At 42.9% G+C, this 26,564-nt stretch overlaps 1 protein-coding gene across 5 annotated transcripts in view; it reads left to right on the top strand.

The window, feature by feature from the left end:
• CAPZB (capping actin protein of muscle Z-line subunit beta) overlaps positions 1 to 26,564 on the top strand; it is a 152,821-nt gene that overhangs the window by 121,879 nt on the left and 4,378 nt on the right. For all 5 annotated transcript variants that reach the window (XM_074218263.1, XM_074218260.1, XM_074218259.1 and 2 more), the window contains 4 exons: positions 12,973 to 13,114; positions 15,400 to 15,516; positions 25,184 to 25,249; positions 26,415 to 26,491. In XM_074218263.1, coding sequence (XP_074074364.1) covers positions 12,973 to 13,114; positions 15,400 to 15,516; positions 25,184 to 25,249; positions 26,415 to 26,491 — 402 coding nt within the window. The remainder of the gene's footprint in view (positions 1 to 12,972; positions 13,115 to 15,399; positions 15,517 to 25,183; positions 25,250 to 26,414; positions 26,492 to 26,564) is intronic.

Raw genomic sequence — 26,564 nt, forward strand, 5'->3', positions numbered from 1 at the left:
AATAGGAAGGTGGTGAAAAGCCTGTCCATTCACTTCGATATCCTCCCTGAACTTGCATTATGAAGTGGTAGTCCTTTTTAGATTCTTAGCTTCTCAAAACCAAACAGATCTTTTGAGCTATGTGCTCAGAGAGTAAATCCAAATCTGGCTAAAATGAAGGGATTTCTTCCCTTTGGGAAGTTGGAATAATGTCTGCCTCCTTTTCTCCTGCTGTGAGAGCCCTTGGCTCTTGGTAGAGTGGTTTCCAGTGAGCCTCTCTGCTCAAGTGTTACCAGTTGCCTGTAATGACTCTGTCATCTCCTGGCCCTGCTAGAGCTTAATCTGAAGAGGTAGCCTATATTATGCAGGGCAGGTCCCCATGGGACCCCATCATGGTGCCAGCAGCCAGATTCATTCACTCAAAGTTCTCTTGGGCTCCTTCAGATCCAAGGCTTTGGTTTCTTTCTCTTTCTCTCTTGCCCTTCTCCAAAGGGCAGTTCGGGGTGGGGGGGTAGCCTCAAGAGCAGTGGTCCAGTCTTGGTTTGACTGTCTAAATCTGCCAATTACTGCAGAGCCTTGGCCAGTCCCTTTATTTCTCCAGATTTCTATTTTTGGACTTGAAAAATGAAGGGATTGAACTGAAACTCCAAAGTCTCTTCAGATTCCTTTCTCTCCCTTCCCCTTCCCTCTTAACTTACCTGGTTTACTTGTCTCCATAGACATTGCTTCCCCTGGATACTGTCACTAGAATTAGACAGTGTTGGAGCTGGATGGAACAAAGAATGTTAAACCTGACAGTGTGTCAGAGCTTAATGAGGCCTAAGACATAGTAGAGTAGCTAACGTACTTGGAATAAGATTTTAAATGTTACTTCTGATACTTCCTAGCTTGTGACCGTGGACAAGTCTCTTATTCCCTCTGATCCTCAAGGATGAGATCTGGATGATGGGGATATAATCCCTGTGGTGCCCACTCCCCACATGGCAGTGAGGCTCTGATGAGGGTAGCACCTGTCAAGTCCTTTGCAAAATGGACTTTTAATAACAGTTGAAAATTAGATTGCATTTTAAAGTTTGCAAAATGCTTTCATTCAATTAGCTCATGTGAGCCTCACAAAAACCCTGAGAAACTGGAGCTATAATTATCCCTGATTTTACAGTTAAAAAAACTGAAGCCAAGAGAGGTGAGGGACGTGCTCATTTATGTCTGAGGCATGCCCAGCACTTGATCCCTGTGCTGTCTCCTATAAAGACTGGCTTTTTGTAAATGCTTTTTGAATTGAACTAAAAATTTCTCATTCAACCAGATCATTTTACAAGTTGGGAAACTGAGACCAAAAACAGTTAAATGATCTGCCAGAAGTTATATGAAATATGAGCTTTCTTAAAGTGGCTTTAGTTAAGTGAAAATAGGAAAATGGTGTATTTCCCTAGAAAAAAATCTGCAGGGTAGGGGGTTGCGAGTAGCCCGGGTCAGTGCTGTCACCAAGAACAAGGCCACATCTCGAGCCCTCACCTCCAGAAAACAGAGCTTGTTGACTTAAGATCGCTGCCTGTTGCAGAGAGATTTATTTCTCTTGAAGAAAAAATAAAGGCTGTGCAAAGATTACTGTAAAGTTCTGCAGCCACAGTCCAGATGTGTCCTTGTAAAGTATGGCTGGCATTGCAGTTGCACATGCCTAAGCGGATCGGTATGTTTGCTCAGGGGCAGGGCTGTGGCTCCTATTTGTACTGGAAAAAGGCAGACTCCAGAGCATGGTCGGTAAACCTGGGCTGATGCACAGATGCTCCTAATGCTCTGGCATGTGACTTGTGGATGTGGTCCACCACCGGCCAACTTGGGGCTTCCATTTTCAGTGGTGTCAATTCTGCTCTCCTTGAATGGCAGCTGTTTGGTGGCGGTAGTGCAGGTAGTGTCTCAGATGTCTAGATATCCTTCCTTGGATAATTGAGAATACTGTGTTGTGCCGTGTGGACACCATATTCTAGACTGAACATTGATGATGGGTTCCTCCCCTATCTGAGAATTCTCTAACTTCTATGCTTTATGATGCAGTGAAAACATGGGAGTCATTGCTGCCTGGGACCCACTACAGACAGTGAGGATAGACAAAGGAAGGGGGTTGGAGGTGGGGGGGGTGTTTAGTGGATTAGAATGGAATCCAGACTTCCTGATCATTTCTTTACCTTTTGCCCTTCATCATTTACATGTCTTGATGATTTGTCTCCCCTCTTTTTCCAAGTTGAGCATCTGGTATGGTTTCCCTCTTAGGAACTAACTGTTCACTTATTTGTGTCCATTGGGGTACAGAAGAAAAGGTGGGGTGGCCATGTTCAGAGTAATGGTCCTTCAAGGAAAGAGACTATAGTCATCCCTCAGAATGATTTGAAGGCTGTAAAGGAAAACTGCCAGGCACAGTGTATGCCAATCATACCTTGGGACCACCAACAGAGAGCCCACAGAGAAGACCCAGATTCTGATCCTAATTCTATTTTTTGGTTTTAATTTCTCAGTGTCGTCATCTCTAAAATGAGAAGGTTGGACTACATGGTTTTCTAGCTCTGGCATCCATCCAGCCATATTCTTAAGGCCCGATATTCTATCTGACCACATACCTCTTGCTGGTTCCCCACAAAGGGCAAAATACTGCCCTGGCATTAGAGAGCCAATGAAAATGAGTAGTCACTTTCCAGAGAAGACTGTCTGTCGCCTTTTCCTATGCCTCTTGGCATAGAATGTGCAGGCTGAAAATAAACCTCCTAGATCACCTTGTCAGTAAGTTAACAAACTGACAGCCAACAAACATTTATTAAGAACCTCCCATGGGCAGATAGTGGGTTAAGTGCTGAGGCTACAAAGAAAGGCAAAAAACACTGTCCTCCCCTCAAAAAAACTCAGTGCAAATAGTCTTCCCTTTCACTGTAAAAGCTTTCATACCTTTTGTATGTGAAATAATTTCCTCCACTCTGCCTCTTCCCTTCCCCTTCTCCTAGTGAGTTCCTCTTTCTAACCCCCTTAATTTTGTTTTTTTTAGGATATCATCTTGTCATTTTATTGAATCTTTCATGATTTCTCTTTTCCTGTTTATCTTTTTATGCTTCTCTTGAGTCTTGTAACTTAAAGTCAGATTTTTCTATTCACCTCTGGTTTACTCTGTTTCATTAAAAATCCAGTTTCTTTCCCCTGAAGGATTATATTCAGATTTTCTGGACGGGATTCTTTTTGTTATCCTAGCTCCTTTATCTTTCAGCATATTATTCCAAGCTCTCTCCTCCTTGAATGCAGAAACTGCTAAATCTTGTGTCATCTTAACTATGGGATACAATTTTTACAATTTTGGGTGCTTCCAATAGTTTCTCTTTGACCTGAAAGCTCTGGAATTTGATCATATATTTCTGGAAATTTTCTTGGTTATTTCTTTCAGTTTCTATTTTATCCTTTGATTTTAGAATATCAGGGAAGTTTTCCTTGATAATTTCTTGAAAGATGAAATCTAGGTTTAATCATGTCTTTACAATAATTCTTAATCCTTAAAGGACTGATGTTTTCTGGGTCAGTTATTCTCCCAGTGAAATATTTTCACATTTTCTTATTCTTTTTATTTTGTTTTGTTGTTTCTTGATGTCTCATGGATTCAGTAGTTTCCACTTGCTCAATTATGATTATTAAGAAATTATTTTCTTCAGTGGATTTTTGTATCTCAAACCATTTGACCAATTCTGTTTGTTAAGGTATTATTTTCTTCAGTATTTTTAGTGCCCTCTTTATTGACTCTATTTTTTTATTGTTATTTGTTTTTATAATTTATTTTTATTGTTTTTGTATTTTAAAATGTCAAAAACCATTTTTAACTCCCAGCAGCTGGATTTGGCTCCTGGGGTAGTGGTCTGATCCTTGAAAAATTCTACCTTAAGTGTGGTGAAGCAATCTTAGGCTCAGAAGAACTGAGTCTTGATTTTCTTGCATCATCCTCATTTCTTTTGTCAATTTTTCCTCCATTTTTTTAAATCCTTTTTGAATTTTTCTAAGCATTCTTTTAGAGGGCCTGAAACCAGTTCCCATTTTTTCTTTGAGGCTTTGCCTTTAGCAGTTTGGGGGCTTTATCTTCTGAGTTTGTTTTGATCTTCCCTTCACCATAGTAACTTTCATTGGTCAGAATTTTTTTTTTTTTTTTTTTTTTTTTTTTTTTTTTTTTTTGTGGTTTGCTCATTTTTCCAGGCTATGTCTTGACTTTTAACTTTATATGTTAAAAGTTGGCTCTACTCTCAGGGAGGAAGGGACTGCCTCAAGCTTCAGGTTTTTTGTGCAGTTATTTTCATAGCTAGTTCTGAGAATTGAAGTTTTCATTTTTTACAAGGTATTTACTACTTTCCTGGCCTGTGCTTGGCTTGACCACAAGCATTCTTTTCCACTTTGGAACTATGACCAGGGTCCCCCACTTCTCTATGGCTGCAAACTCTGGTGTGCTAGTGCTTCTCCTTGCCCTGAGACCCAGGACTTCAGGCTAGATCTGAGTATGGGCAGAGTAACACAGTCCTGCACTCAGAGTGGGGTCTCTGTAATCTTCTGGTTAGACAACTGGAGTTGTCTAATCCCTTACTTTGTGGGCTGGAAGTCACTACTACCACTACTAATTCATTTCTCCTCTGACCTGACCTCCACTAGCAGCTCAGTGTGATAGACCTTTCTTGTCAGCCTTCTATGTTGTCTTGGGCTGAAAAAATTGTTTCACCTCATCCTTTTGTGGGTTATGCCATTCCAACATTCATTTTGAAGCATTTATTTAAAATTGTTGGGAAAATTTTGGAGAGTTCAGGTGAATCTCTGCCTTTTTCTCTGTCATCTTGACTCCACCCCAAGGAAATCACTGACTTAATTCATAGAGACAGCATACAGACAACTATTTGAAAAAAAAAAAGATATAGGAAAAATCTGGAGATAATCTCAGAGGGAAGGTGCTAGTGTTGTCATAAGGCTCTGGAAAGGGTTTCTCATTGATGGTGGGATATTACCTCAGACTTGAAGGAATCTAAGACATTCAGAAGGGAGATTTGAGAAAGGAGATGTGGAGTGAGGAGGCCCAGTATCACTGGGAGGCAGATGGGAGAGAGGGCTGCTCATAAAGGACTGTAAAAGCCAAACAGAATTTTACCTCAAGCCTCCTGATTAGACTTGAGATTTAAGAAGATTCATTTGACAGACAATGGAGGTTGGACTATAATGAGAGATTTGGATCAGGCAAACCCACCAGCAGGCTGTGTCCAGGGAAGTGGTGGTGAGTGAGGGCGCTGTGAGGAGAGGACACCTCATAGAAGATGCTATGTAGGTATACTTTGCAGGACTTGGCAATAAATTGGATATGGGGGCATGAGAGATAAGGAGTCTAGGATGATACCTAGTTTGTGAGCTTGAGAGATGGGGAAGGTGGTAGTAGATACTAGATAATAGGGAAGTTAGGGAGAGGGGGATAGTGACTATCAGATATCCAGTTTGAGATACCCATTGTCAATAACAAGACTTGATGGAGGCATCAGAGGAGATCGAATCAATCCAAATAGTAAGCATAGAGATGGTAGTTAAATCCAAGCGAGTGGATGAGATCACCAAATGAAATAGTATTATAGCACTACCATCCCTGCTTTTGTACTGGAACTAAGAATGGCGTTTACATTTTAAAATAAAGCTTTATTGTATTTCAAAATGCAAAAAATCTTTCTTAGCTGGAAGACCCTACAAAAAATAGATTGCCCTTGGCAGGAGTTGCCTACCATACATATACAGAAGGAAGCTACCTAGTGATGGTAATGATGATGTTTGTCCTTCGTTCTTAAAGAAGACTGAAATCAGGAAGGTGATTCCATGACAACTACATGAATTGGATGGAGAGGGGCTGTGCTAAGGCACCAGCCTTATTTTCTCCTCCAGATCCATCTGGGTCCAGTAGATAGATAAGAATCAGGTCAACTGAAGATGGTCCTGGATGTGAGACAATCCAAGGTCACATAACTAGTAAGTGTCAAGTTTCTGAGTTCAGGTCCTCCTGACTCCAGGGTTGGTGCTCTATATCCAATGCTTCTTCTCACTATCCCTATAGTACCTAGCATAGGAAAAGAGAAGACAGCCTTGGGAAATAGTCATAGTTAACCAAGCATGACTTAGATGAAGACCCAGCAAGAACCTGAGAAGGAGGGGTTAGATAGCTAAGAGGAGAACTAGGGGAAAGTAGAGGAAAAGTAGAGAAAACGTAGAAAGATGAGAGTACGAGGAGCAAACCTTCCCCTAGGATGAGAGAAGGAAGGAACTAGAGCCAAGCACTGACCTCATTGAACAATAAAGGTAAATATCCTCGAACTCAGTAGCCACCAACCACCAGAAATCATGGGGGAGTTCTTGCATGGTATTTCTCTCTAGTACTTTCTTTAGGGCAGAAGTTCCCTTATATGACTTGAAGTCAAGAAAGACGACTCTAGGCTTGTCCTGACTGGCTCCCTGACCTTGGAGGCAGAGGCACCTGGGAAGGCCAGTTCCCTTAGTATTCTCCTATCTGTGCACCTTGCTACCTCTTGCTGTTCATACTCTTAGACTTAGGCACAAGTAGGCAAATTGTGGCAATATTTTTGAATAAAATGTATTTGTATTTTAAAATGTCAAAAACCATTTTTAACTCCCAGCAGCTGGATTTGGCTCCTGGGGTAGTGGTCTGATCCTTGAAAGATGGCTGCTACCTTTAAGTGTGGTGAAGCAATCTTAGGCTCAGAAGAACTGAGTCAAATACTTAGCTAAGTAACCCTGGGCAAGTTATTTAACATTTCTGGATCTCAGTTTCCTCCTCCATTAAAATACCCACCTCAGAGCTATTGTGAGAAAAGCACAAGGTAGAACTATATGAATGTGTCATTCAAGGTTAGATCCCTTTTCTTTCCTTCCCAGGAATGCTTCCTGTAATCTGTACAGTTCTTCCTTTCTGAAAAGTCCCACCCAGGTTAGCATACTTGACTTTATCCTAGTTTCTCCTTGTCTAGTTTAAATAAGTTTTGACTATCCAAATGAGCTGATAATGCTCTGAGATGGACCATGCTTTTTTCCTCCTCAGGATCCTAGATATGAAACTGGAAAGCAGCATGGAGGTCTGTCTTGGGTAGTCCCCTGCTCCCTCCTCCCCAATTCCATAATGTTATTTGCTGGAATATCAATCAGCTATGATTTGGGGGGAAGGAAGGCAGGGAGAAGAAGACATAATTCATCACACATGCATAGATCAGAATTTATAATTTCTGTGGTTAGCTTTAGGGAGTTTCCTGGGGATAGAGAGACTAAGCAGCAAACTGCCTACAACTGCATTAGCCAAGAGGTAATCCTGGAGACCAGATCTTCTGCTGTCCCAGTCTACTTCCCTGCTGTCTCTTGAACTTGGCACATGTTGTATTTTAAATAAATTCTCCTTGATTTGACTTCTTTTCAAAATAGTAAAGAAAGTAGAGAGAGAAAAAACCCTGAATCTTGTAGACCCAGAATACTTTGGGCTTGTCTTTAAGTTCAGTCCAGCCTTTGCTGGGACCTGGCTATGTGTCACTAGTGAGCCAAAGAGGCAAACAAGCCCTTTGGAAATTCTGGCACCAGATCAATCTTGGCAAAAACTGAAGGATTGTATTATATGTGATCAGGAGAGCTGGACAGAGTGACCTCAGGAGCCCCCATGATTTGTTTCTGAGATAAGTTAGAATGCCAGCTGCTCCAAACTTTCTCTAGGTTGAAGTGGCATCCTACTCATTTACCAGTCTCCTTCCCCTTCCTTCTCCCTTTCTGCTTGTGTTTGATCCATGAATCCAACCAATCACACTCTTGAAAATTGAACTTGAAAGACAAAATGTAAAGGCAGATTTCCCAGTGCTCCCATTTGCTCAAACCCAGTCATGACTCTGGTATGACTGACCCAGGGAATTGGGGAATTCAGACCTCGAGCTTAGATTCCAGAGACAGATTTCCATCCTGGGTCTTTAGGCACACCTCAATTTCAGACACTTCATAAAGCTTTCTGAGCCTGAATATTTTCTTTTCTTCTCACTTTTGGGAAGTAGGTCATTCTGAGCATGAAGCATTAGGTTGGAAGGCTTCATTCTCAGCCCACCCCCTACCCCTGAAGTTATGTGGTTATGGATTAATGGACATAAAGACTGTGTATGAGGCCATTACATTATTCAGACTGGAAAAGTGATTTCCATGGGCTGGGAGTAGGGGAGAGCCTTACTGATGAATGAGGCATTTGGTTCCTCATCTCAGGAATTTGCCTTTGCTTCTTAGACTAAACCCCTTGGAAGGTTTGATTTTAATTGTCTTGTCAATAAGGATAATGGCTCATATTCTTTTCTGGAAGGTGAATTATAGATTCACAAAGTATCTTCCCCACAACAGGCAGCCCTGTGAACTGAGGAGGGTGCTAATGTATGTCCATTTTATAGATTAAGCAACTAGGGCTCTAGTCCCTGTCCATGGTCACACAGTTAACAATTAACAGAATCAGCATTCAAACCCAATACCATGTCCAGCCCATGAATCTGAGTTATAAAATAGATTTCATTTGTATATTTACCTTGGGTGCATTCCTTGTCTTTTGTTCTATGAGAATCAGCCACAGTACCCATAAAAAGATTCCTCTCTTTCTTCTATCAATCAGAAGACCTGGGTTTCAGTGCCCTCTAGTGAGTCATTTCATTCTTTACCTTAAATTTTTTTTAAATGGTGTCATAATTCTAGGTCTAACTCATGTAACAGTTCTTTAAAAGAATATACATTTCTCTTTGGGAAACCTGCATTTAAAAATAAGTTCTTCATGCTTTACAACCCATCTGTATTTAGTGTGTCGTTCCCCCCCCCCCCCCCATGAGCTTTCTTGCCTCTGCCCCCATCACCTCTCAGTTGGATTGGTCTTAAGCATGCCCTCCTCTTTGTCTCCTCCAAGAAAGCCAGTGAAATTCTGACCCTCTTGGGCATTGGCAAACCCCCTGGCAGGCAGGCTTTGGTTCATGCCTATCCCAGCATGCCCTCTACACATGGCTGCATTGGATTGTTCCCATTGACGTGCAAGGCCCAAGAGGGAGTCATCGCAACGGCCAAGCCGCCTGATTGAAATGGCATGTTAGCATTTAAACAATATTAATACTATTTGACTCATTAAATATACAAAGGCCAGTTTAAGTGCTTCCATGTGTGTGCTGTTAGCTCAGGCGGGAGTCTCGTCAGATGGCTTCATGTGGTTTCAGACAACATTTTAGTGCATTCTTAAAATACCCACAAAAGCCTTTATGTAAAAACTCATAAATGTGAACCACATAAAAATTATTTTTTCCCCTGTTCCATGTCATTATGATCAAAGTACAGTAGGTAAGAATAAATTTCCAAAAGCTTGTTGAGGTCCCTCTTTAATTAATGTTTCACGCGCAGAGCAAGCCCATAAACCATGTAATAGGGGAACTGTCTGTAGACCCTGTAATAATCATTCTGTTAGTTGTCTTAGAGGGAGTGTGCTTAGAGAGCTCTCTTGACAGCGCTTGTTGGGTTGACATTTCTGGGTGACTCCAAAGTAGCCTTTTCTGATCTCCTTAAAACCCTTTGCTCTCTTCACCTCCAAATGCTAGGCAGGTTGGAACTTGTGATTGCTTTGGCCTGCAACCATCTCTCTAGGTTCTGGAAATGCAAGACCATTCTCGAAAAGTCAGGGCTATTGGTTGTAACAGGTTGTCTCGGCCAGGGGGCTACCTTGATTCAAAGAAGAATATGAACTGGCTTCAATGGGAGAGAGCTTTGACTAGACACCAGAGATAAAAAGTGCTCTGCCAAATTTTAAATTCTTATATAAAAATACAAGCTATTATTATTTTTTATTCTCTAGTTCTGGGGCAGTGATTTATCATTGAAAACTAAAAAGAAGTCATCTTGTGTTTGGATAACATACCACATCTGCCACAAGTCTTTTGACCTGATGAGAGGCGCCATAAGTGGAGGCAGAGGGAGGAGTACCAGGAGACATAAGAAACTGAAGAGCTCTAGAGAGAAACTTCTCATAAAAGAAATGGGAGAAGTGGAGAATTTTTCCCTTTGCCAGGCCACAGGGTGGGGCATTGAATGGGAAATGACCAGTTCCACCTTATAAAATGTCGACATACTCGTGTTTTTCTTTCTGGACATAAACAGAAAAATTGGGATGGGACAAGGGGAGAAAATGGAAGAGACTACCTGGGGCTTTAGAAGGCTGTCAGGCCCCCAGGATTTCTCCTGGTTTCCTTCCAGGCTAGTTCCACCCTCCCTATTTCCTCCAGTGTTCCGGTGCACATGGGGTTAGCATTCGCCCAAGAACAACATGGTATCATGGATTTGGGAAGTTGAATGATTGGCGGGTCTCAAAAGACCCAAAACTTTCAGCTGCAAAACTGTTTAGGGAGCCGGCTGATGAAAATGCCAGCCGGGTTCCAAGCCATCTTTCCAATGTGGCCTTGTGGTCTCCGGGCCAAAAGTAAGAGGGAGTTACTGGCTCTTCCACTTCCCCGGCACATAAGGGATGCCACAGTCATAAAGTTGTTTTTCTCCCTTTTGACTTGGGGCTGCCCTCCCTACAGGCAGGCTGGATGGAAAAGTCACCAGGCTTTAGAATTCAGTGATCAGCCGCCTAAAGAAACAGTGTTAACGAGCTTGTTGTGGGCTGATTCAAGCTAATTTGGTCATTATTGTAGGCTTGACTAATAATTTAGCTAACTGGCTCAAGGAGTCATTAAAATCTGACAAAACAGGCAGAGCTTATGGTGGTAGATTCTCTGGGGCACTGTAAAATTCCAAGTCCTATAATGGCTTCAGCTTTGATTCCCTGTTAAAATCTTCTTGAACATGCTCTAGGAATACAGGTGACATGTCATGGTGATGCCCCTAGGGACATAGAGAAATGACCAGGTTTGTAGCTAGGACTACATTTGAATATGGATAGTTTTCATGGGGGCTGTGTTCAGATTAGAATAACCTTCTCTTTGGGTTCAGTTTACCTTTACCTACCTACCTGAAACACTAGAATCATGCAGATTTCCAGGAGATAACTTTCAGAGTCCTAGAACTGACCCCAGGAGTATGGGGTTCTACCTAACAATCTAATTACTTCAGCAGTAAATACCTACTCTTCTTGGAAAACTCTGATTGGTAGGTGGGGCTGATGGGATGCAGGCATAGATAACTCTACTGAAAACTTAGGTGTCAAATACATCAAAGTTACATTGTGAGGTCTTGTGGGGTGAGAATATTCCAGGAAAATAGCAAGAAAGGGTATGGGGATGATCATACCAGATTTCCAGAGTAGAGCTTTCACTCAAAATAAAAAGGAGAGAATATGATCCCCATAGCAGGGACAGGGTATTCAAAGATATAGGACAGATGTCTAAAACGAGGCACCTTTCTACTGGATTCTCCATCATGTATTTGGAGGGTGAACGTGAGGGAATGAGGCTAGCAAGGGGGGCAGAACCAGCCTATGGATGGCGACCTTCCAGGCTAGTAGAGGAAGCCCTGGATTTAGTGTTTCCCCAGTGGTGTGAAATCCTTGGGCAAATGAATGCATTGTAGAGTCTTCCTTTTTCCTCCAAAATGACCTCCTAAGATAATATCAGATAATATTATTAATTCCTGTCCCTCAAAGGCAAAATAACTCTGGTGGTTATTATCTCAAGTGCTAGTTGAACAGGTTCTTTATGGTAGGGAGACTGGTTACATTGAAAACCAGTCAGAGGGCAGATTCAAACTCAAGGTCCAAGTCAAGGTTCAAGTCCTAACTAAATCATTAACCAGCTATATGACCTTGGGCAAGTCATTACCTCCCAAACCATCATGTGGTGGAAATTCAGGTACAGACATTGACACAGCCAAGAGCCAGCTCCACAGGAAAAGAGGTGGCATCTGATTGAGGACAGCTAAGCCCCACGATCCCTCGTGGCAGCTAATGTTTCTTATTTTAAATAAGAGGGTTGGCTGAGATGGTCCCTGTCCCTTCTCTAAGGTCCCTTCCAACCCTGACATGCAGAGATTCAATAACTTTTCATTATTTTCAGTGGTTTTAAATTCACTATAGAGTTGATGCTGGCTTGATATGGATTGGCACAATCAACTTTTCTTTTCAGGCATAAAGTTACATGATACTAGATCTTTAGTATTGTGGTTACTAACTATAGGACCTCTCATGGAGTGGGTTTGTTCATCTACAAAACGGAGTTAATAATAACACCTTGCTTATATTATGAGATTAAACAAAATAAATTTATATAAAGTACTTTGAAACTTTGTGGCATTATATAAATATCAGCTGTTGCTGTTGTTGTTGTTGTATATTACTCTTGGATAAATATTCTAACCTGAAACAGCAGCTACTGTGATTGGCCATCTCCTGTTGTGTTAACCCCATCTCCCAACCTGTCTTAACTCTTGAGCTTCTCCAGTGTTGTCTTCATCCCTTGGAAGAAATTGACATCTATGTCTCTTTGACCTCCATCTCTGGCACGCTTTCCATTATTTTTTCTTCTATCTCTCTGTACATTATCTTAATTAGGAGGCTCAACCTAAAGATTTTCTAGACTGGCTCAGACAAAAATAGAAAGGATTTATGTTCAGCACAGTGCTGTGCTGAACTTCTGGTCAGCTTTTGTAGCTAGATGTTCTGCTTAATTGGAATTGGAGGCCCCATTTGTCCAAATCCTTAAGGAATCAATAGCTGTTGAGGTTACTATAACTTTTATTTCCTCTTCCACTTCCATAAAGTGTCCTTATTATAAAAGATAAATGAAAATCCTTGCATTATTATTCCAAGCCCTGCAGGGACATCCTGGAATCCTGAGCGCACACCCATTAAGTGTCTCTTGGCCAAATGAAAGAGGAAGGGGTGGGGTATTTTCTTCTGGGACTTGGTTGATGAAGCTGGGCATGGAAGTTTCACATCTAATAGGTACCTGGGCCTCCTTCCTACAGGTATTTTGAAGGTGGTGTCTCCTCTGTCTACCTCTGGGATCTGGATCATGGCTTTGCAGGAGTGATCCTCATTAAGAAGGCTGGCGATGGATCAAAGAAGATCAAAGGCTGTTGGGATTCCATCCATGTGGTGGAAGTTCAGGTACAGACATTGACACAGCCAAGAGCCAGCTCCACAGGAAAAGAGGCGGCATCTGATTCAGGACAGCTAAGCCCCACGATCCTTCATGGCAGCTAATGTTTCTTATTTTAAAGCAAGGGGTGGTTAGGGTAGAGTTTAAACCCCTTGTTAATACTGGAAAATACCCTGAAGCCATTTGGATAAAGATAAGTCAGAATTACATAATAGTAATAACAACGATAAAGAAACCAGAAGGCTTGAAAATAGTTTTTTTTTCCCCCGGATCCAGACTCTTACTCGGAAAGTTTATGCCTCTGCAGATACTTAACCCTGTACCTCAGGAGGCAGCATTGACCAAGTAGCTCTTAGTTGCTGGCTACTTACTAGGTCCTCTGTCCCATGCTGGAGAGAAAACAAAATGGGAATTTTCCCTGGCCTAAGGTAGCTTCCTTTGGGGAGACACTATGGGCACATATGAATAGAAACAAAATGAAGACAAACAAACCCAGAATACTTTGATTCCAAGGTAATTTGGGCAGGAGGTTGAGGGCATACTCAAAATTATGTAGAACTTTAAAGAAAACATGTAACTTGTACAAGCATTTCAGTGCCTACATGGTCCTTGGTGCAGTGGACACAGAGACAAAAGAGAAAGTTTACAGATACATCTCTAGGTATATTAGAAATATGAGGGATCGGGTAAGGTTTATTCTTGAAAAGTAGTGTTTTGTCCATGCCTTCAAGGAGACCAGAGGTAAGGTTTGAGTGCATTTTAAGATGGGAAACGGTCAGGACAGAGGCTGGGATGGGGGGAGAGGGGGCTTAAAATGTTAAAAGAAAACAATTTGTATTTGATCTTAGAGATAATAGGGAGACACTGAAAGTTCTTCAGTAAGGGCATGATGTGGTCAAATCTTTCCTTTTTGATGGAAGCTTTTGGAGAATGGATTGGAGTGCAGAGAGACCTGAAACTAGTTAGGAATTCATTGGAACAGTTCAGGTAAGAAGTGACAAGGGGTCTGAACAAGGGTGATGATTGCATGAGTAGAGAAAAGGGGATATGTCTGAGTGATTTTGTGGAAATAGAAACTATAGGATTTGGCAGTGTACTAGATATGGGGAGTCAGTAATGACAATAATATTGCAACTGGAAGTGGCATACTTGACAGAAGCAACCAAGTTTGGAACAGGAATAAAATTTGATTGAGAACTAGGTGCAAAAGACATCTTGGTTCAATCAGTTAGAAATGTTCAAGAAGCAATTGGTGTTGGGGGTGGAGGGAAGGAGCTGTACTCAGGAGAGAGACTAGGGAAGAATATTTAGATTTTTAAAGTCGTTACCATCGAGTTGGTAATTAATTCCATATGGACTGATGAGGCAATAATCAAGAAAAAAGTACAGAGAGAAAGACCCAGGACAGTGCTTTGGATGATTAGTCAGGAAAATGTGAAAAGGAGTGGTCAGCCAGGAGAGGAGCTGGGGTAGAGACTTGAGAAGCGGGTTAACAGTGCCATGATGCTGTATCAAAAAAAGGATAGCACTGAGAAAAAAGCCATCAGATTAAGCAATTTAGACATCACCTTGGAGAGAGTAACGTCTTGGAAAGAGAATGTGTTTGACAACTTTATTCATGTCAAATTGAAGAGCCTTCTTCTTCAAAATAGCCTCAGACTTGAACTTCCTTCATGTCTCCTGCCCCTCTCCCACCCATCCTCCAACCTCACAACTACCAATGAGATTTTTTTTTAAAGTGTTGAGGGGGGGTGTTTGTCTCTCTCTGTTGTATCTGTCACACACACACACACACACACACACACACACACACACACACCCACCATGAATTCTGATATCTCCTGTTACCTCCAGAATCACCTACAAACTCCTTTCTTTTGAGATTTAAAGCCCTCCCTGACTTTGCTCCTCCCCACCACACTACCCACTCCCATCTCTTTGTCTTTGAACCTGCCAGTTCTCATGCCTAGAATGTATTCCCTCCTTCAGGACTTCTTCCTTCCTTTCAGAACTTGCCCTAAAAGCCACTTCTTTGAGGAGGAGAGGTCTTTATGCACCTGGATGTCTACCCAACTGTGTCCATGGTACCACCCCCATTAGAACACGAGGCCTTTACAAACCAAGATTGCCTCTCGTGTTTGGTACACAGCTCCTGCAAGGAGTGCTTGCCATTGTTTGCAATTGGAACCCACATCATGCATTCATTTCCTGGTGGGGTCCCTTGTGTGCCCCCTGGCACTTCCCCCCTCCCCCCCCCCACTCTTTCTGACTTCTCCATCTCCTCCCCCACCAGGAGAAATCCAGTGGCCGCACTGCCCATTACAAGCTGACCTCCACGGTGATGCTGTGGCTGCAGACCAATAAATCGGGCTCGGGCACCATGAACCTCGGAGGCAGCCTCACCAGACAGGTACACCTGCCAGCATTTGCGGGGTGCTTTGTGCTCCTTTCAGTGTCATCCCCTTAAGTCAATAAACTCTAGTTTTTAGTACCAAGGGATACAGAGATAGACATGACTCAGGCCCTGTCCTCAGGTTCCTTACCATCTAATGGAGGGACAGATTAATCATGATGTGGAAGAGATGGTGTCAGAGTTTGGCTTGGAAGGAAGGGAGGGAGAATTCATCACCAGGAGATTGAAAACACTCCCCCCCACCCCACAAACAAAGGAATGGAGAAGCTTTAAGCAAAGATAATGGGGAAGGGAATAATTGACAACATAATATGATTCAAGTAATGATGGTCAGGGTCTTCTGTCACTATCCTGGTGCCATAATAGACAGACCATCCCCAGGATTGAACATCCATCTGAAAATAGGAGACCCACCTTCTTTTCATGACCATAAAAATCAGACTTGACCATCTCCTGCTTCTGGACAGTGCTGTCTTCTATATTCCCTGCCACATGGGGAATTGGTTGAACTTCACAAATCTATGTCTGGAGACTGCTCCCTCCATCACTCACTGCTCTAAACTGTTTATAATAATTATGCCTTCTTTACAGTGACCTGGACAAATATTTAATCCTTGGCCTTCCTAATAGTTTAAATCAGAGCTGTCAAACTATGACCAGAATCTGGTTCCGGGCTTGGTGTGTGGGGTGGCCTGTGCCAAACTAAACTTGAGACTGATGAGTGGCTGTCCTCAGCACACCTTGGCTGAGGCTGACTGACTTGATCCACATGGCCTTTGCTCTTGGGGCTGTAATGAGGAAATTCATGCTTCTATCATCATTTTGACAGTACTCAGATAATCCATCTGAGATGCATTAAAGTTGAGATTGCTGTCCAATGTAAGTAAAGGTAGAAAGGAATAAGAGCAAGGGGGAGAAATCAATGAGAACACCCAGGTATGATTTCTGTACAGACTAGACCAAGTCCAAAGCCTGGACTGGAGCTTTGGATTGGGGATTTCCTGCCACTCAGAAGGGGCAGCTTGCCCATAGAGGTGTGCCATAATAGTTGGGTAAACTTCTTGGGGTTTTAAAAAGTGATTTTGTATGCATCTGTATGAATGGGAAAGTGTTTATTTTGCAAGTCACCTTGGTAGCTTGGGGGAAAGAAGCCCATATTGAGAGATGGGGACCTGAGTTCAAATGTCATGCCTGCTACTCTCTACATGTGTGACCTGACTTGGGCAAATTATTTCATGTCTTTGGGACTCTGGTCCTTTCCAGCTCTGGATCCTGGAATTCCTCTCCCTTGTGTCAGTACAAGCTCTGAGCAGTTGAGAGATGCCTCTTCCACAATTTCTGTTTTTTTGTGGGTGCCAAGAAACAGCAAGGCATAGGGTGGCAGAGAGGTCAGACCCAGAGCCATAGTGATCAAACAGAAGACCCATGGTAGGAGCTGTGTTCCTGAGAAGGACAGCCTACCGCAGGGCAGCATTCTGTCCATTGTAGATACTTGGATATTCCAGAGGAAACTAGCAAATAAATTCATAATAAGATGACAGCTTGGAGGCTCCAAAAATCTGGGTAGATAAAATTTTAGCTACAAGGGACTTTTAAGAGTTCCTCATTTTGCAAATGAGAAAACTGAGAAGAGAATGGCCTGGACAGAGTAGGTCATTCTTGGCTCAGCTGGAGCTAGACCAGGTTTCTGGATTCCTGGATCCTTGGTTGCTAATGTCCTTGTGCTGCCTGCACAATTGCAGAGTGTTCTGCTTCTTTCTTGGACATTGTGTCTTCTTGAGGATCACTTAATGGGGGGATCCATGGCTTCCTTCACTTGCAGGAGTTGCCTGGGATGGGCCACAATGAATTCGCCAGATTCCCAGGCCTTTAAATCTTTTTCCTTGGGCTTGTCTTGATGCTGACACAGTGGTTTATATTCATGTTAAATCACTCATCCTGCAATCATTTACTAGCCAAGCTCATAGGCTAGGGTGAGGTATAAATTACCCTATACCAACATGCTTTTCAGTGGCATCACAGTGTCGGGTTGGACTCAAGAGGTCTATGTTCAAATTCTGTCTCTGATCTCTGTTAGTAAGATGACTATACAAACAAGACATTGCCCTCTGAGCTTCACTTGCCTTATCTGTAAAGTGGAGGTCATTATCCCTGTATTGACCTACTTCAGAGTGTTTGGGAGACTCGAATGAACCCTTATGTAGAAACCTATGAGACAGAAGACACCTTGCTTTCTGAAGGGGTTAAGAAACTTCATGTTCCCCTCTCCTCGAGGCTGAGGTAACTCTCATGGAGGGTTGTGTCTGCTTGCCTTCCAATTTCAATGGACCTGAAAATGACCCCACAGGGAGCCCTAAACAGGCAGAAATCTTCAGGTCATGCAATAAGGCTCGGGTTTACTGAATTCCTAGTATAAATCTTGCTGTTTGCCCCCTCATGACCTACTCTGATACCTGAGTGAATACATGGTTATCACTAGGATGAATTCTGCATCCTACTGGGTGATCCTTTGACCTCTTCCTACCCCTTCACCCCTCAGATTTCTTTCCCTCTAAATAGGGACACTTAGAAGGATAAGAGACCACCTAGGGCAGTGGCCCCCATTAAACTGTCCCAGGTTTGACCCAAACTTGGATGAAGACCTGAACTCATTAGAGCTGTCCCTTTACATTTCCTTAAGAATACTCGGGACAAGAAGTGCACGGTAGTTTTGAACTGCATAAGCAAGAATGAGCATCCCAGGTGCTGCATATGCTGGAAGCCAGCCTGAACCCTGTTGTAGATCATTCCTAGGCTGAAGATAAACAGGCCAAGATAGAGGAGGTAACTCTTGGCCTCACTTTCAACCCTGCAAGCTCAGTAAAGACATGTGATGAGGGACCTGGCAGCATGCATGAATGCTTCCCCTTGAAAGCAGGGCATTATTGCCTGGCAAAGTTGGAAGCCTGAAGCTCCACTTAATTGGTGAAAACACCAGGAATCTACTGGGAAAGTTGTCCAGGGCCTGTGGATGGTGTGGTGTGACCTTAGTCATGTGGTCTTTAGGAGTTCATCTGATTTTCCTCATTCCCATCCCCTTCTTAGAGGAAAAACAAATAGCTTGGGCCATGTGTGGCAAACCTAAGGCAGTCTCTCACATGATATGATCTAGAGCCTGCACCTGAACAATAAAACAGAATGAAGCAAAACATTTCTGCTAATCCTGCCCCATCCGAATTGTCAGAAGGGAATTCCTGTGGACCATCTTGTCAAAATTCCATGAACCCACTCTTGAATACAAGGGAATCCACTTCACTGCCTCATCCTAGATTCCTGAATGTGAGACCTGTTAGGTCCTGCCAATCTGGACAGACCTGACAGTGAACTACAGGTCCATTTTCCAGAGACCATTCTGGCTAAGTTTCAAGAAACTCATCAGTGAGTTGACTAGGGCTTAGTTTTTTTGTCCTTAAAAATTCTCAAAGATCATTGTCTCAAATCTCTAGCCTTTCTGTATCATTGGGGCAAGTGACCCTCACACCAAAAATGATTGAGGAGCCTTAAAAGACATTGGTGATCTCTTGCTGTCAGACTTTAATATGGGGGACTGAGGAGATGGGGCCAGGTGAAAAATATATGTAGCAGAGAAGTGCCAACATTAAAGAGGAAGTTGCATCACAAGGTCACTCAGTGTGACAGCTGGAGATGTGGGAAAGAAGAGAGAACGAACGCACATCTCTGGGGAGGGAGCCAAGGTTTCCGATCTGGGGAATGGCTCTGCAGATGTGCATTTGATGTTTTTTTCAGACTCTAAATATTTAGCAATGAAGGTGGAATGTTCTGCCGAGTGGGGAGATTAGACCAGTCATTTGCAAGTTGAATTAACTTCCCACCCAGCAATAGTTACCCAATGATATATCACCAAGCAATAAAACACCATTGGAGAGCCCAGCCATTTATCATAGCAGGAAAATCTTCTCTGACTTATGCTAAGCAATTAGGTAAAACTATATATTTTCAACGAGCTGGAAAAATCCATTAACCCCCTTCCAGATGTGGTAGAACAGAGGGAGGACTGGGCTAAGGGAAAGGCAAGGAATGTATTTTTCACCAAGAGGAGTTAAAGACTACAGCTGTTGCCATGTACCTAATGTTACATAGAATTGTCTAGGTTCAAAACTACAACATGGGGCATGCCTAAGTTGAACCACTGTGGACATTGAGGGAGCCAGTGGTTGGTCAAGATGAAATCTTCTAGTAGTGACTACTGGGTGGCTGGAAGTTGGTTACATAGTTCTTGGTTGAAAAGAAAGGAAAAATATAAAGGAAGAGAACTCAGGAATCATGTCACTGTACACAGAAATCTCTTAACTCTTATCAGTCCTCCAACACTATAGATAGATAATGGAAATGTTCCAGAATAGCTGAAAATCATATTGAAAATTTGTGCCTGGATGATGGTAAAAGTGAATTGCACTTTCTCTATCCTTGAAACTGAGCCATTTTTAGTATCATCTGAAATGTGTGTCCAGGTCATACTTTTTCTTCATTTGTCATACATTGTGAGCTTGGAAAACCCCAGTATCCTGGAGCATAGATGGGACTATTCACTTGTGTAATTCACATGACATCTCTGTTTCTAACCAAGACCTTTTCCCAAATTTCCCCAAATCTGACAGGAAACAATTGTCTACTCTACTAGATCAAAGAAATCAGTGAAGGGGAAGGAAATCAACCATTGAGCTCTGGTCACAGGAAGATGTGAAGCCCAATGAAGGCCAGGTCTCTCTACTTTGGTGATGTTAGTGATAGTGTGGTTGTGCTTGGAGTTAGTCCATTGCCTGACATGTAGAAAGCGTTATAGAAGTGTTAGCTCTTCTTTTCTATTATTATCTTGACTCTTTTGAGGTACTGTGCTTAGAAACAGCAGAAGAGTGATCATAGGAAGATGTGCAAAGTTCCCTTCTGGGAAATCCTCCAAAGTCATTTCTGTTTCATGATCACAGAAAGACTGACCTTAGCGAGGCTAAATTGATTGGGGGATAAACTGGTGCTCACTTCAGATTCAGCTGGAATCACCTCGCAGAACATCTGTGCGTCCATAGCACATAAAAATGTTTTTCTTCTGGCATCAGCTTTTATAAGAATGTAATAACATATGCATAGAAAAAAACTGGTTCTATTTTTGACTGGTGTGCTTTGTCAGTGAGCTGACCCTGACCAGGTGTAGAGGGGAGTCAGCAGGAGGTGTCAGTAGGGAGGGTGTGGAAACACATTTATGAGTGCCAAAACCCCCTTGCTGCTCCTTCTTACCCTTCCACTCTTGGGCCACATCCCTCTCTGCCCCAAGTAGAGTTCCAAAGCCCTTGGACCCTAATTGAGTTAGGACCCTTGCCCCAAGGCAGGCAGGCCATGGAGTAGAGTGAGCCTCCTCCAGTGAGAATTTCTTCACCTAGCCCTCTGTCTCTCCACCACATCTGAGTTCTCTTTTTCTTTTGAGCTTCTCGGCATAAGAGGAATCTGGCCTTAGAGTACTACTGATATTGTGAGACAAGAAAGAGACATATAAATGGAAAGAATGAGTCAACCATGTGAGTTTGCCCTTATGATCAGGACCATGTGCCAAAAATGCCGTCCTGACTCCAGTCTCTTGCTGTTTGCTCCACTGGGGCCCTGACTTCTATCTTGGCCTCTGTCCTTTCCCTAGGGTTGCTAGGAAGCAGGGGACAGAGTGGGGAGAAGCATCTGCTTAGAGTGGGTTAGGCAGGCCTTTTTTCCCAGACTCCAATTTGTATCTTCACCAGTGATACCCTTTCCCCATCCCCCTAAACAAAACATTACAAAACTCAGTTCTCCATGCTTTCTTCACTGTGGGCATTTCTAGGGGAGAAAAGAGAACACAAATTCAGCAGGTTTTGTTTCCAGCAGTTCATTTTAAAATGGGTGGATAGCATCCCAGTCCTTGCTCTCTATGGCTTCTCCCTTCTCTTCCCCCTCCCCCCATATTTGAATTCGTTGTCTTGGAAATCAGGGTTTATTCATCAAAAGTTTGTTCCAGCAAATATTTGCAGTTCTACAGTGTGACACATTAGACTAGAAACTATAGTTTCCTACTTTTAACCCATCTACCCTAACTCCCTAGAGGAGCATTTCCCAACATCTCTCAGTCTGTCAGGGGCTCCTCCACAGGGACCAATCCCATTCTTTCTCAGCTTTGGGAGCTGCCCAAAGCTTTCTGAAAATCCAAACTTCTCAGGAGAGTTTCTTCCTCCCATAATTTCTCTAAGGAAATAATCATCTTGTATTCTGCGTTGCCTTTTTTTACTTTTTTCAGTCTTTCAGAAAGTCATCCTTGTAGAACTAGGGGTCTTAGTGATAGATCCCAGAATTTGCTCAGACTCTGGACAGTGGCAGGAATCCTCTCAATGGACCCCCCCAACAAGGGGAGGTCTCCCACCTCAGCCTGAACACCCCCCCCATGTCCCTTTCATGAAGAGCTCCAATTGATAAAACATTCAGTCTTGATGCTGATGCCAGTGTTGCCTCCCTGAGGTTTCTACCCAGCCATCCTGGCAGGCTCTGTCCTCTGGAGCTGTGCAGAGCAGGCCTCACCTTTGGATCCTCAGTCAGAGGAAGGTTGCCTTTGGGTTGAACAGCTCTCAAGCTTCCAGTCTCCACCCTCCTCGGGTATGTCCAGATCTTAACCCTCTTGGCGTATTTCAAACAGAGCTGCTCCTCCAGCAGCGTGCTGACCCATGCAGAGCACAGCGAGACCATTGCCTTGAGAACACTTAGTGTCAGGGACCTGAGCTTGTCCAGTCTTCTCCACAGCCCTGTCTCCCACTGTTTGATCAATTTGTCAACAGTCACCTATCTAGGAAGTATCTGAGACTGGACTTAACCTGAGGACTTATTGTCACTCACATCTTACACTTGAGCCAACTGGTTTTTGAACCTAAACCTAGAACTTGATGTCACCTTGTGCATTGCAGCCTATTGTGTCTCCCTGCCAGCGTCTTTTCTGCTCATATTCCCATCAGCCAGTACTCGCTTTCCCCTCCTTGGGTCTTCTCTATGTAAGTTTGATGAGTCTCCTTGCCTTTCTCCCCTCCAAGTTGTTGCTAAAAATGTGGAACAGGAAAGGATTTGGCTGTACACCATGAGCAGCCTCCCCACAGAGTGATGTGAATCAGTTGACATTTTTGACTGTACTTATCCAAGATTATGTGCTAAAATTTTGTTGTGGACTCATCATGCTTACTGGTATTAATTTTCTAAACCTTTTTGAAAAATCATAGCCTTTATTTCAGTTGCTTCTCAGAGATAAGAACAATGACTCTGTGATCACATCTTCTAGTCTCTAGTACTTGGAGGGGGTTGGTCTGGACCTGGAGACATTATTTCATTTACTGAGTGTAGCTGGGTGTTTCTCTTACATTACTTAGATGGCTTTTTTCCTTTTTATTGTTGCCATGCATAGGGAACTGACTTGCTCTCCTTGGTGAGGAAGTAGACTAGTGGGGGTAGGTGGTGAGATTGCAAGCTCAGGTTGAGTCAATAATGTGATAGGATAGTGTCCAAGGCTCAGATGGTGGCAGTCCTGCTGTCCTCTGACCAGGTTGAGCACATTGGCCCCTGTTACAGTTGCCACTTTTTAGTAGAATCATAGATAAGAAATGGCCAGGATGGAAAGAAAACCGGAGGACCTGTCTTACAAAAGTCAATTGAAAACATAAAAATATTTATAGCAACCCGTTTTTATAGTGTAAAGCACTAGAAACAGTTGGTTCCTGTCAGTTGGGAAATGATTCAGCAAATTGTGGTGCCTGAAAATAAGGCAATATTAGATTGCTGTAAGGAAGAGTCAATACAATGACTAGGATGAACTGGCAAAATGAAATAGGCAGAACCAAGAGAACAAGAAATACAGTAACCACCAGGGCACAAATGGAAGCAGCAGTAGCTATAACCAAAAAAATGAAATCAGGTGCTTCAATTACACACATTAACAGCCACATTGAGATGAATCAACTATGATGGACTTAGCTCCTCTCAGCAGTTCAGTCATCAAGGACACTCCTGAGAGACCTGTTATGGACAATGCCACCCACATCCAGAACAAAAACTGTGGAGTCAGAATGCAGAACAAGCATACCATACTACTTTTTAAAGTTGTTTCTTTCTCGTGGTTTATTTTTCCCCCCTTTATTTCTCATTCCTCTGTCACAACATGACTAATGTGGAAATGTATTTAACGTGATTGTATATAATCTATATCAGATTATTACTTGCTGCCAGGGATAGAAAAATGTGGAACTCAAAAACTTGCAAAAAGTTAAATGTTGAAAACTGTCTTTGCATGCATTTGGGGGGGGGGGGGGATATTAAATTAAAAAGAAATCAAATGCTTCAGGAGTGTGATGACCAGCTGTGGCCATGAAGAGTGGGTGATTGTAATGAAGAGAAGCCTTTGTGAAGTGCCACCTGTGAGCTAAGTACAGGTGACACAAATGGAATCAACAAGGCAGGCACCTTCTAGACTAGCATCTCAGAGGCCATCTGTACCTTCACAAGAATTCTCACTTCACATGACAAGTGGTCACTAGACTTGACTTGAAGATCCCTGGTGAAAGGGAGCCATTTTCTATGGGAGCTCTAACTACTTTTTGTGATACATCCACCCTAGATTGAAGTCTTTGATCCAGGATTCAGCTTCTCCACTCATTAATTTCATGACCTTGTACTCAAGACTTCTGAGAGAGGGCAATTAGGTGGCACAGTGAATAGAACACTGGCCTTGGAGTCAGGAGTACCTGGGTTCAAATCCGACCTCAGACACTTAATAATTACCTAGCCGTGTGGCCTTGGGCAAGCCACTTAACCCCCATTTACCTTGCAAAAACCTTAAAAAAAAAAAAGACTTCTGAAAGGCAGCAGAATAAATTCCTCCCTTGCCCCTACCAGTGGTAGGGTCAAGAGGGTGGGAATAGATTCCAGAACAGTCTGCTATTTGGCTTCCATTTGACTCTCTGGAATCTAGGAGGCCAGGATTCTGATGCCTCTTTTTCTTTTGGGTTACTTTAGTCTTCTCCAGAGGCGCCTTGATAATAAAGATAACCTCTTGAGATCCTCTTCTAAAACTGACAAATTCAACAAATGCCCCAGCATCATATCAGTTGGACTTGCAAAGTTTGGGTTCCTTTCTAGGGTGGGGATCCTTTTGAGATTGTACTCACCAAAAAATAGGCATTTCTTTCCCTCTTCCTCTGTAAGAGTTGGAGGATGAGGCTGTAGATAGAGGAGGAAACAAATGTTTGATTTATCTGCCTTATTTTGGCCCCAAACAAAAGCCCCTCCTGTGCCTGCCCTGGTATCTTTCTTCCCTCTCCTCTTGTGCCTGGGCTCAGCTCCGAAGGCTTCTTAGTAACTCATATGTCTAAGGTGAGTGTTGGTTAAGGAGAAGGTGCTAAATTGTATGCAGAAGGGACTTGAAGCACATTGAGCAAATTTTACAAAAGGAAGGGAACAGTCACAAGGGTGACACACAGCAGATGGAGGCTTTGAACCTGGATCCTCTGGCTCCAAAACCAACCCTCTCTTCATTTAATCCAAGATTTGAAGGCCTTTAGAGGGCCTTTTTGCAGTAATGCTTCCTGATGACACAAGCCTGTCTATACTTTTACAGATGGAGAAAGATGAAACTGTGTGTGATTCCTCCCCACACATAGCCAACATTGGACGCCTGGTAGAGGTAAGCACATGAAGGCCCAGGCCTAAGCTGATTTGGGATGCTTGAAAGAGGAAGCTGAGGCAAAGATTACCAGTCTGAGTAGATGGTCTTTAGTACTTGAGACCAGGCATCCCCTGTCATGACCAGAGAAGTGAAAAATCTCTCTGGATTGTTGTCAGGTTTTTTGGGGGCCCTTGATGTGATTCTTTAGAACTACAGACATCAGAGCTGGGAGGAGCCTTGAGCTGATAATTGAAAGCTGGGCCCAGTGTTTGGTTCATTGTAGGTACTTTGTAATGCTTGTTCCTTATTCCTTCCTTCCCACCCTCAAGAGATGATTCCATTCAACCTTTTTATTTTTCAGAGGAGAAAACTAAGCAGGAAAATGACAGATCTGAGATTAGATCCTTGCCTGCTATCTTTCCCCTTGCTCTAGCTAAATAGCAATTCCAAGTTTGGCCTTTTAGTCTCTGGGAAATTTTTCCCCATCCCTCTTATTGGATGCAGGCTGACCCACACATGACCAAGTCACCTCCCCACAGTGTCATTGTGGAGTTGTTCCCCAAAGACTTTAACTTGCTCCTTTCCATAGCCCCTTGAACTGATCTGTCCTTAGTTTGTTGAATGCAAATAGGTCCTGGAGGTACTAAGAGGAATGGTTCTTTGGGACTAGAGTTGGTGACCACTTTAGAGTGACTCAGTCCAGACCAGGGCTCGCTCTTCTCCTTTTCATTCCATGGTAACAGAAGGGGGAAAGCTGGTCCCAGATTTCCATTCAATAACGTGTACATGCAACTAGCTACCCAGGAAGATTATGACTAATAGTTGTTTTCCCTATAGGAGCCCTACTTTCCACTTCTGTAAAATGAAGAGAATGAAATAAATGTATTCTGACATGCATTTAACCCTGGGGTTCTAGGCTTCTGTGATACTTTACTAATTATAATTTAACCTTGAGTTTCAGGTCTTGGGGGAAGGATTCTTAGCAGGGATCTAAATAGATTATTGACTTTTGGAATTGCTCATTGGCCTTGGATAATGAGAAAAGATTTCTGTGTCCTGTATTTGGGCCTGATGGATTTGTGTCATACAGAAGGATGGAATTGTGGGGGGTGAAAGTCTCTGGGGAGGTGGGACTCTTCAAATTACTGACCATGATTCTTAGCTGACTCTTTTCTCTTCTTAGGATATGGAAAATAAAATCAGAAGTACTCTGAATGAGATCTACTTTGGGAAAACAAAGGACATTGTCAATGGGCTCAGGTAACATACTCCCATCTTTTTCTGAGTCCTTGCTGATGTTGGGACTGATCTTCCCGGCTCACTTAGCTCCTTC

The sequence above is a fragment of the Macrotis lagotis genome, chromosome 1 (assembly GCF_037893015.1).
Source record: "Macrotis lagotis isolate mMagLag1 chromosome 1, bilby.v1.9.chrom.fasta, whole genome shotgun sequence".
NCBI classification, from domain to species: domain Eukaryota; kingdom Metazoa; phylum Chordata; class Mammalia; order Peramelemorphia; family Peramelidae; genus Macrotis; species Macrotis lagotis.